The sequence below is a fragment of the Acanthisitta chloris genome, unplaced genomic scaffold (assembly GCF_000695815.1).
Source record: "Acanthisitta chloris isolate BGI_N310 unplaced genomic scaffold, ASM69581v1 scaffold30131, whole genome shotgun sequence".
In the NCBI taxonomy this organism is placed as follows: Eukaryota; Metazoa; Chordata; class Aves; order Passeriformes; family Acanthisittidae; genus Acanthisitta; species Acanthisitta chloris.
The window spans coordinates 12,758-24,181 of NW_008658151.1; the positions used below are offsets into that span (position 1 = coordinate 12,758).

General features: G+C 59.1%; 1 protein-coding gene across 1 annotated transcript in view; it reads right to left on the reverse strand.

Annotated features, from left to right (window-relative positions):
• Nucleotides 1–813: 813 nt before the first annotated feature.
• Nucleotides 814–11,424, reverse strand: part of SLIT1 (slit homolog 1 (Drosophila)) — a 16,235-nt gene continuing 5,624 nt past the window's right edge. The window contains 20 exon segments of the mRNA XM_009085013.1: nt 814–1,215; nt 1,301–1,512; nt 2,085–2,375; nt 2,441–2,596; nt 2,686–2,816; nt 2,906–3,143; nt 3,469–3,606; nt 3,788–3,881; nt 4,264–4,403; nt 5,065–5,123; nt 5,126–5,164; nt 5,378–5,502; nt 5,820–5,983; nt 7,502–7,573; nt 7,838–7,909; nt 8,137–8,208; nt 8,602–8,670; nt 9,755–9,887; nt 10,984–11,150; nt 11,272–11,415. Of these exon segments, the coding sequence (XP_009083261.1) occupies nt 971–1,215; nt 1,301–1,512; nt 2,085–2,375; nt 2,441–2,596; nt 2,686–2,816; nt 2,906–3,143; nt 3,469–3,606; nt 3,788–3,881; nt 4,264–4,403; nt 5,065–5,123; nt 5,126–5,164; nt 5,378–5,502; nt 5,820–5,983; nt 7,502–7,573; nt 7,838–7,909; nt 8,137–8,208; nt 8,602–8,670; nt 9,755–9,887; nt 10,984–11,150; nt 11,272–11,415 (2,761 nt within the window). The 3' untranslated portion in view covers nt 814–970.

Sequence of the window (11,424 nt, forward strand, 5' to 3'; positions counted from 1 at the left end):
GACATGGGGTATTTGGGGTCCTCTCCACATTAATGGCACAGTGCTGGCCCCTGTGTCACAGGGTGCATTGGCACTGAGATTCCCCAGGGACATCTGTGCACTGATGCCTGTTCCCACTCACTCTGCCTGGCACTGCCCTGGCCCTGCTCCACCAGCATGGCCCTGACATGACCACAAAGGGCTGGAGCCATGTGTGCCCTGTGCACTGCAGAGTCCAGATGACATGCACAGACTGGGGGTGCCACCAGAGGGTCAGGTTGTGGCCATGGACCTGGTTAACATTATTTGGGGCACTCTGGGCTCCAGCAACTTGGTCACCACACCAGGGTACTGCTCACTGCAGCTGCCATCAGGGTGAGAACAGGTCCTCAACAGGGAAACCAGGGTTGCTAGAGGAGAAGATGAGGAACCATGCTCTGGGCTCACTGGGACTGCAAGATGCTGGCAACACCACACAGCCCTCTGCAAGCCATGGCTTGCCATGGCTCACAGGGGCCTGCCATGTCAAGAAACTCCTCCAGTCCCAGGTGTTGGGAAAGCCCTAAAAGCCCCAGGTGGACTGGACACAAGGGACAGGGCGGCCAGGGAGGGGACACACAGGGGATGCAGGCACTGCCCTCCATGGCTGAGGGGCTGTGCTGGGGGGAAGGCAGAGTGCTGCAGGGAGAGGATGGGGGCAGCTGGGCAGGGCGCCCACCCCGTATCCACACATCTGTGTAGCTGCAGTTCTTAAAAAAATTCTCTATCTACACGTTTGCTTTGTTTGTGGTTTTTTTTCTTTTTTTTTTTTTTGTCCTTTTTCTTTCCCAACCTTCTAGATGTACCAGGTGTACCCTCTGCCGGGCTCCTCCAATGCAGCTGCAGTTCAGGAACACCCAGAGAGCAGCACCGTGCCCGCAGGGCAAAGGCAGGTCCTTGGCTCTGGGAGGTCTCCCTGCTGGCCACCTGGCTCTGCAGGGCTGGTGGCCGCTCACAGGCACTGGCTGCAGCCACACTTGCTGGGTTTCTCCACCTCCTCCACGAAGGTTGCACCATTACTGCACTCAAAGGCATATTTCCTGCGTCGGAGCCGCAGCCCAGTACAGCAACCAGCATCAGGGCTACTGCAGGTCCCCCGGCACTCCACCCAGGCCACTGGCCGCGTTGTCTGGCAGATGGCATAGCCCCGCTGCACCTGGTGGAAGTCCCTCACTGGCTCCCCGTGGCACTCTGGCTCTGTGGGACAGTGGGACAGCAATGCTCAGCCTGGTGTCACGGCATGGAACTGCCTTCCCTGGACGCCCACCTCCTCAGTGCCTACCTTGGTCACAGAGGGCTCCAGTGTAGCCATCGTGGCACTCACAGGTGGGATGGCCACCCGGGGTGAGGTGGCAGTGGCCATGGATGCAGGGCTGGTGGCGGCAGGGATCAGGTGGCTCGAGAGGCTGGTTACAGAGGGCACCCTGGTAGCCCTCGTGGCATTGGCAGCTGTAGGAGAGGGCGTCGAGGGGCAGGCACAGCCCATGCACACACCTGTGGGCACCCAGTGCTGTCAGGCACCTGCTGGCATGGCATAGCATGGCACCAGCATGCACAGCCCACCCACACCAAGCATGGCATGGCTCAGCATCAGCACCAGCACAGTATTGCACTGGGACTGTCATGGCACTGCCACAGCATGGCACTGGTATAGTACAGCCATTGTGGCACAGCACTGTTGTGGGTCTGGCATGATACCACCAGCACAGAAGAGCTGGCACAACTCAGTGCGAGTGGCATGGCACAGCACCTCCACAGCATGGCACCACCACTATGAACCGGCCACAGGGGACGGGAGTGGACAGCCAATGGGAGGGGTGGTTAGGGCAGCCAATGAGGAAAGGGCAGCCAATGAGCCAATGGAGTGGAGCAGTTGTGGTGAGGCAGCCAATGAGGAAAGGGAATGGTTCAGTTATAGCGGGGTAGCCAATGAACTGGAGTAGCCAAAGACCCAATGGGGCAGGTGGATCTCTGTGGGGCAGTCAGTGGGTCAGGACCATTGCTTCAGGACAGCCAATGGGGCAGATGGGTCAATGTGGGGCAGTCAATGGAGCGAGGGCACTCACTTGTGCCCCTGGCAGGGGCCACCACGGGGCTGGTCGCAGTGGGGCCCATCCCAACCCGGCTCACAGTGGCAGACGGGGCCTTGGGCGCCAGCAGGCTGGCAGATGCCGTGCAGGCAGTAGAGCTTGCGGCAGGGCTCGCAGCCTGGCACAACCCCTGGTGTCATCCGCGTCTTGGTGAAGTCCTGCAGCTCGTTGTTGATGTAGAGGTTGCGAATGCACCCGTGGAAACTGGTACCATTGAGGAGCTGCCAGAGGCGGAAGGCAGCCGAGTTGACATCCACAGTGGGGAGAGCAGGACCGTCAGCACACCTGGATGCCCCCCCATGCCCTCCATCACTTCCCTGGTCCCTGTCCTACCTCCCACGTAGAGAGGGGCCTCACTGTTCAGTGTGTAGTGCTTGCCCGAGTTATCCATGGTCATGGGGCTGCCGCCATCAATGGAGAGGTTCACCATCTGGTCAAAGGTCACCAGCTCCACAGTGTGGAACTGCCCGTCATTGATGGTCTCAGCACTGGTGGGGATGACTGGGTCACCAGGGATGCCCTCAAGCCCATGCAGCGGGGCTGGTGGGGACAGTGGGTGGGGAAGGGTGGCAGGTACCTGTAGATGGCTGAGCTGGGGTGGGTGCCAGGGTCATAGCTGACCCTGACATGGCCCTGGTACAGCTCCACAGCCATGTGGTCGCTGTCACCGTTGTACAGCAGGATGCCATTGCCTTCAGCTGTGGAGACCTGTTAGAGGGAGAGGTGGGAGCCCATATCCCTGGGGCAGCATCCCCAGTGCACCACCCCCAATACCCCCATATCCCCCCAGCCCTCACCTGAAGGGTGATATTGGCGCGGGGCCAGTCCTGCAGGTCGGTGAACTGCAGGTATGTGTCACGGTCCACGAAGTTGACGCTCAACAGCTTCTCACACTTGGGGCCACCAAAGCCGGGTAGGCACTGGCAAAGGGCACGGGCACCCCGCTCCACACATGGGGCCCCATTCTGGCACTCAGCTCGCTCGCAGAGGCCAGACTGGCCAGCAGCATGGGGCGGCATCTCACAGAGCTGGCCACTGTGGGACCAAGGGGGCTGCTGGGCAGGGGGCTGGGAAAGTGCTCTCCACCCTGTCCACTGCTCCACAGGGCTCTGACAGCACTCCCTGATTTGGGAACCCCAGGGAGGCTCTTTAGATACTGGCACCAGAGGGATGCCTGGATGCTGAGCTGTGCGCTGGGCTCCCCCCAGCCTCCATCCCCAGAGAAACACACTCCCAGCCTCACTGTTTCCTCTCACACTGAGGGGGATGGATGGATGGATGGATGGATGGATGGATGGATGGATGGGTGACACGTAACCATCCCCACTATCCCTGGTGCCCCCTGTCTTCCTGGTGTTACCTGTAGCCCTCGGTGCAGAGGCAGGAGTAGCCGTTCACCTCATCCTGGCAGCGGGCATTGTTCTGACACCGGTGGTCCTGGCAGTCGTCGAAGTCCTCACTGCAGTTGCTCCCCACATAGCCGGGTGCACACTCACACCTGTGGCAAGCAGAGGGCCCAGTGCTGCCCCTTTCTTTCCTGCTGTGCTGGTGGGCACCTGCTCCTCCTGGCATGCCCCTCCTCATGCCCCCTTGCCAGCATGTGAGCTGCAGCCCCCACAAAAGCAAATCTACTCACCTGCAGGCAGCCAGAAAAAGTGGTTTGGGGAGGGGGGGCTCACCTGGGCCCCTGACTGGTGGAGATGCAGGTGGAGTCATGCTGGCATGGGTTGAGCTCGGCTGAGCAGAAATCGCGTGGTTGCTCACAGAAATCCCCTGCAAGGCAGAAGAGGAGAAGCCCAGCAGCTCCAGGACCAGAGGGGCAGTCCCAGACCGCCATGGGGCAGGGGGAACCCCTGGGGGGCTCGTCTCAAGGCAGGGAGCTTCCAAGCCCACAGCCTGCACCCCCGTGCTTGCAGGGCTCTGCTCCACTGGAGGCAGCTCTTGCCTAAGGGAGGCACTGAGGGCATCCCAGGGTGCAGGTATTCACCTGGGTGTACCCAAACTCAAGGCAGCTGAGCCCAGAGGCCATGGTGATGGGCACTGGGACAGCAGACAGAGGAGCTATTAGCCCTCATGGGTGGGAGGCAGAAGCACTGGGTACATTCCCCTGCCAGGTCTGCACAGTTTGGGGATGGCCAGCCCCCATTCTGGGTACCTGTGTAGCTGGCAGGACACAGGCAGGTGTAGTTGGTGGCACTGGGCACACAGGAACCCCCGTTTTCACAGCTGTGCTCCTTGCAAGGGTCGCTGGTGGCACGACAGCTTGGGCCCTCAAAACCTGCTGGACACAGGCACCTGCCACAGGGCAGGGGCAGCATCAAGGAGGAAAAGAAAATGGAGCATTTTGGGATGGTTCACCCAAAATGACCAGCACAGGACACTGGCTCAGAGCACACATGCACACTGAGAGCTAGGTTTGGTGCTCCTTGTCGAACACCAGGCGCAGGCATGGGTGGCAGTGCAACCTGCCCAAGGATGCTGAGTTGCCACACAACAGGCCGAGAGGCCACTCAACACAGGGGGCCGTGCAGCTCACCTCCTCGGCCCCAGCCTGCCATCTGCCTTCAGCTGCTAATTGCACCCCATTTCCCAGAATGGCCTGAAGCATTCAGGGCAGTGAGGGTTGGGTGGGGGCATGGCAGCCTCACAGGGAGCAGTGGTGACCCCAGGACCCCAGCAGCCGGACCCCATACCCAAATACCACTGCCCTTTACCTCCCATGCAGTGATGGGACCTCATCATGGCCCCAGCCCAGGAGCCTGCAGGGCTGGGGGACATGGGGAAGTGGAACCAGGCAGCATGGGCCGGAACTACCATATGAATGAAATATCCCAGCTATATGCCCAAGGGAGCATGCAGGAGGGGCAGAAGTATTGGAACAACTCTCTGTGGGATGCCAGCGCTTCATGCTACTGCCCAAACACCCACCTTTCATGGATTCCTGTCTAGCACTCACCTGAACCCAACTCCTTCTCCCTCCTGAAGCTGGCAGGTCCCCCCATGGGCACAGGGGGTTTAGGGGGCCAGCCGCTGAGTGCCACCTCACAGTCCCTGCCCTGGGGAAGGATGGAGAGGTGGGAGCGAGGAGGGTTCCACAGCACCTTGCCCAACTCTCCCCCATGCCACTCAAGAGGGACACTGTGGTGCACAGGGAGGGTAAATGGTCCTGCAGGTAGTGAGCCCCAGGGGCATGGCAATGCTCCCACTCTGCCCCCTTGCCCCCTGCAGTACATGTCCCCATGCGCTGGGAATCCCTGGGACCATGGTACCTTATAGCCACTGGGACAGGTGCAGCGGTAGAAGCCAAGGGGGTCATTGTGGCAGGTGCCCTGGTTCTGGCAGGGGCTGGAGAGGCAGGGGTTGCACTTGGCCTGGACGCTCAGGGCCGGTGGGCCTGTGGGATGGGAGGCACAGAGATGACCATAAGTGCAGGGAGTGGTGGGGATGTGTCCTTTTGTGGGTACTGACTTGGGGGCAGAGCCAGCCCTGCTGATGGGCTGTGCACTAGGCAATGGGCACCCACAACTTTGTTCAATCACCAGGGACATGCCAACAACCAGATAAGAGGATAGAAGCATCCTCGTCTCCCTCCTCCACAAAACAGCTCAACAGATGAAATCGTGGAGCCACTGACTCACAGAGCATTGCTCTGCTGGGCATGGGGCCTGGCTCTCCATGATGCCCACTGCCCTGCCAGAGGGCACCTCTTACCTTGGCACTCAAACTTCTTGGCAGGGGTGGTGAGCAGCAGCTTGCCTTCCATGTCAGGGGGCCCAGCACAGCGGGCGATGCCTGGCTCCTTGTACCCCGTCTTGACCCAACTGGAGAGCCAGCGCAGGTTGCAGCTGCAGTACAGGGGGTTGGCCCCAATGGCTCTGGAGATGGAGAAGGGCAAAGCTGCATCCACTGCCCCACAGAGGGAACTGGGCTCGATGACCTTGGGACTGGGCACAACTCCATCACTTGGCTGGGCTGCCAGTGTTCCTCCAGTTCTGAACCTACCAGAGGTGCTGCCCATGCTGGATGATTGGGGCACACAGCCCCACAGTGTTGACCAGTTAGGCCACCCTGCTACCAGCCCCACAGCCTATGCATTGCCCCATGTTCTGCCCTGGGGCTCTCCTCCACTGGCCACAGGGAAATCATTGGCAGTCTCTCTTCAGCACATGGCCAAAGCTGCCTGGGGCCAGCACAAACCAGGCAAAGCACCTTGAGGCTGTGCAGGGACTACACCACCTGCATGGGAGCTGCAGGGCCAGCCTGGGCTCCATTGCACAAGTATGCAGGACAGGAGTGGGCTGATGGGAACAAGCAGTGGGTCATGGCCAGAGCTCATGCAGACAGCATTAGGGGAGAGCAAAGAATTGCTCTGGGACAGGAGGAGGAGAAGGGAGGGTTGACAACACAGAAGGGCAGGGAAGCAGTGGATGATGTGGGAAGCTGAGAGGTGGGATGCCTCTTTGCATCCTCGTTGACTGCAAAGGTCAGTGATGATGGAGGACTGGTGTAACCAACACCTGTGATGAAGGAAGGAGATGGCAGCCCAGAAGGCAAACAGTAGGGACAGCAGATCCGCTGGGGCTACAGCACCCACAGCGCCAGCTGGTGACACAACTCAGCCTGTGGGAGCTGGCAGTGCTGGCTGGCAGTGCCAAAGGCAGCACAGGATTTGGCAAGGGAAATCAGAGCAAATCGAGTAGTGCTGCTCCCAAAAAACATAGGGAGGTCAGGACTGGAAATCAAGATGCTCTTTGCAGAATGAAGAACAGCCTGAGATCCTCCAGGATGCCATGAGCAGGACTGGCTACTGGCAGGCAGTTGGGAGCAGCTTAACAGAGACAGGGAGGGGACCAAAAAGACACCATGTGCAAAACTGAACCTCTGCCCCAGGGGTTCATGATGGTGGATATGGGGCAGTGCTCTTGGGGTACTGCCTTCCTCAAAGAGTGGCTAAAACACCACCACTGGCAGGAAGATGCTTGATGACAGATTTGGGGGAGCTGTTGCAGGGAAGTGCACTGGCAGAAAGCTAATGACACACTGAGTGTTGGTCAGAGCAGCTCCCACCAACCCACAGCAGTGCCAACACTTTGCATGGCTTGACTTGCATGCTGGGGAACTAGCAGGTTGGGGAAGGACCCCACACCACATCCATCTAGGACCATAAGGACACCCTAGCAGCACTGGGAGGCTCAGCTCCACACCTGCACCTGAGCCTGAGCATGGGGAGGGCAGCAAGTCTCCCCACTACCCCACAAATACTGTCACGAGTACCAGTCCAGAGAAGGGAGGAGGCAGCTCAGCCCCCAGAGAAGCCAGGCTCAGCCTTGTGTTTTTTAAGGTCTTCTGAGCCTGCTTCCAGCCCCATGCCCTGTGGAGTGGGAGATACTTACAGGTGGGAAAGGGAGGTAACATCCGCAAAGATGCCCTCGGGGAGGCTGGAGATGTCATTCCCATGGAGAGACCTGAAGAGAACACAAGGTCTTCAGGCTCCAGGGTGGGCAGCAGGGACTCAGACCACCTGGGCTGCCCCCACCCTACAGGCCCAGGTGTGTGCAGCAGAGCTGGACCACACTCCACTGTCACGGTCCCAAATGAGGCAGATGAGCCCTCCTGTGCTCCTCCTGCAGCCTCTGCCTTCCTGCCTGCACCCCACTCCAGAACAGGAGACACAGTGACACAGGTGGCAGCAGAGAAGGGGTCAAGCAGGGCTATGGGCAGGAACTTACAGCAGTCGGAGGGAGCGGAGGCCCTCGAAGGCTAGTGGAGGGATGCACTGCAGGGAGTTGTAGCTGAGGATCCTGTGGAAGGGAAGCAGGCAAGACAGATGTGTGTGCTGCAAGAAACACACCCTGGGCTACACTCTGCCCCTGCATGAGCTCCAGCTCAAACCTCAGCTTCACCCAGGCAGAAGGGGGAGACCCTGGTGTCTCCAGCAACCCCCAGTCTTTGAGGTCCCCCAGGAACAGTCCCCTGCAGCTTGCCTGAGCTGCAGCCTGGTGTGGCATGCCACAGGGACAATACTTACAGGGTAGTGAGCTGGCTCATGTTGGTGAAGGAGGAGTTGCTCAGGGAGCTGATCTTATTGTTGCTCAGATCACTGGAAAACAGAAACCCCAGGGCTTGGAGCCAGCTGGGCCCTGTCCCCCCTCAGTGCTCCCCCACCTGCTCAGCTGCAATGTGGTGCAAAGAGCAGCACCGCACAGCCGCCTAGGGAGCAACAGGGCTGTCACACAGGGTGATGGCAGCAATGCTACTGTCCCCCTCTGCCTCATGCCCAGCACCAGCACAGGTAGGAAGCACCCAAGGGGCTAAGCATTGCTGTCAGCTAGCTGTGTTCCAGAGCAGAGAGGGAACACAGAGGGATGTTGGGGTCCCTGCACACTGACAGGCCCCTACTCAGGATCACACACCATGGGAACGTCCTCTGTCCTCACCCACAGGTCTCAGCAGTGGGTCAGGACTGCTCAGGCTCCTGCTTCTGGCTACTTACACAAGCTGCAGGTACTTGAAGGTAGAGAGCTGCCCAGGGACCTGAGTGAACTGGTTTCCATCCAGGTAGCTGCAAGGGAGAATAAAAGCACCTTGGGGTGGCTGAGAAGCAGGAGACCCCTCCATCTGGCCCCTCTCTCTCCCCTGTGCACCACCATGGACTTTGGGCTGCAAGAAGCATCTCCAGTATCACCTCCCACTCAGCACACAGGGTCCACAGGGCTCTTGGGATAGCTCTGGGCTGGCAGGGGAGCTAGCATGTGAGCACATTAGCACACCCAGGGGCTTTGCATGTAGGTCCCTGAGGACAGTCTCCCAGCAGCCTACATGTGCAAGTAGAGCCAGCCATGTGCTGCGTTTAAACATCCAATGCGAGTGTGGGAGGCTATAACCGTTACTAAGGCATGTGTGAGCATGTGAGAGAGAGAGCGGGGGATGGCAGAGAGACGAGGGTAGTGCAAGACAGTGGAGAGGTGTGTGGGGGTGATATGCACAACCAGTGTCTGCACACAGGACTTGCTGCTGTCCCCCATTCCAGATGAGTACAGAGCCCCTTTTGCAGCGATGGGCATCACGGATCCTGCACATCCAGATCTGGCATGCTTAGGTATCTCCCTGACACCCATAGTAATGGGTGACTGACCCCAGGCAAACCACATCCCATTGCCCACGTACTCGGGACCGGGGCTGCCAAGGGCATCCCTGCAGCCATAGTGAGAGGGGATGGCAGAGACGGGCCGAGGAGCTGGCAGAGGCAGGATGTTCTGCCACTGATGGCAGGCTGCTGGGGACTGCAGAGCCCTGGGCTGCACAGCTATGCGGGGACTGCAGCTGCAGGGGGTGGCTGTCCCTTGCTGTCCCCTCCCAAGGGCCAAAGAGCAGGGACCCAGATGCTGTGACAGTACCCTTTGCACATCACCCTTGGTAGCCGTGAGTTGGCAGAGAGGTTCTTGCCAAGTCCCTTGATGGTGTCGGGGTTGGACAGGGTCCCTTGGATGGGTGGGGATCCTGTTCCCACTACTGGGCCAGGATAGGGGTGTGGGAAGGAGTATCTCTGCCCTGATACTTGCCAACCCACAGCAGAGGACCCCCACCCAGAGCTGCAAAGTTGATGGCGGTTGGAGGGAGAGCTTGGGCATTCATCCACTACTCACAGCTCTGTGACATTCTTGGGGATCCCCTTGGGTAGGGCCTTGAGGTGCTTGTTGCTGCAGCGGACAACGGTGTCAAGGCAGGTGCACTCCTGCGGGCACTGGGGCCGGGGGATGCAGCTGGTCTCCTCCTTACCTGCACCAGGCAAGAAAGTCACAAAGTTACTGGGCTTCAGCCCTTGGGCATTGTGTGAGGCCAGATTCAATGCCTTGTGCCCGCCTAGGACAGCTCCCCTCCCATGCCGACCATCCATCCCCCCTTGATCTCAAAGCAGGGTGTTGTGGGCAATAGTCTCAGCCAGGCAGAGAGTCAGCAGTGCAGGAATCACTCCTGAGTCCTGAAACCACTTTTCCCACCAGTGTGGATACAACTAGTCAGCTCAAGGCTGCTCTGATTTTCACCATTTTCAAGCAAACATGCTGTTCCAGGGACAGCAGAGAGAAGGGTGCAGAAGGAGTTCAGCCCTGCAGATCCTCCTGAAAATCTCCTTCATCCATCTCCCAGACACAGGCTGGAGGGAGCAGAGCCTGTGCCAAGCAGCCAGAGGAGCTGGCATTGCTCCTCTTCCCAGCCAAGGCGATGAGATGCTGTGGGAGAGGCATCCCTGGGACAACCGTATGCTATCTCGCACCGTTAGGAAAGGCGCAGGATGCAACCCTTCAGTCTTTGACGTGGTGGAGGAGGGAAAGCAGAAGAAAGGATGATTTGTTTGTAAATATTTTCCAGAGGGCTCAAAAGCTGCTCTAAATTTAAAAAAATTTATAAAAAGAGACTTTTCTCCCCACGCACACTCCCTGTCTGCTCCATCTGCCCAGCTCCAGCGCATGCGTGAGGCTGAGAAGGGAAGGAGGAAAGGAGCAGGATGAATCCCAGTGGACTTTGCCTACACATCTGCTCCTGCCAGCACCCAGGGCACAGCATTTGCCAGCACAGACCTGCCTACGTACAAGGGCCACACAGTGCAGTTGGCGCGAACTCCTCTCAGAGTGGTTTCAGAGCCATTCATGAGTATTTGAGTGCAGCTGTGAGGGCTGGGCGGGGAAGGGAAACTTGTGCATCATTAGGGGAGGGTGTTCATGGGCTGAGGGACCTCCTGAGCTACTGGCTTGTCACAGGGCACTGCCAAACATCCCGGGAGCAGAGAAAGTGCTGGGATAGGGAACATTCTGTCATCCTGGGAGGGTCAGCCTGGTCTCCCCTCACCCCCAGCGCTGCAACGCCAGTGAGTTACCTTCCTCACACCTGAAGTCGGGGAAAGCCACGTCCTGGAGCGGGATCTGCCGGAGGAAGTCAGGGTTTTGGCACCGAGGGTTCCCTGTCACAATCTTCCTCTTGCGCAGCCAGTCCCCCAGCCAGGCCAGCTGGCAGTTGCAGTTGAAGGGGTTGGCGAGCAGGTTCCTGCACATGGGAGGGAGCACAAAGGCATCACCTGAACAGCTGCCAGGCAAGAGGACCCCCTGCAGCCCTCCAATGCCATGTGGACAGCCTGAGAGCATCCCCCTCATGACCCAAGACGTACAGTGTGGAGAGAGACTGGAGTGTGTCAAAAGCGCCCGGTGCAATGGTGCTGATCTGGTTGTCGTACAGGGAGAGCAGGCGTACATTGCGCAGTCCTGTGAAGCTGTCATTGTGGATGCAGCTGATGCGGTTGTTCCTCAGCATCCTGTAGAAA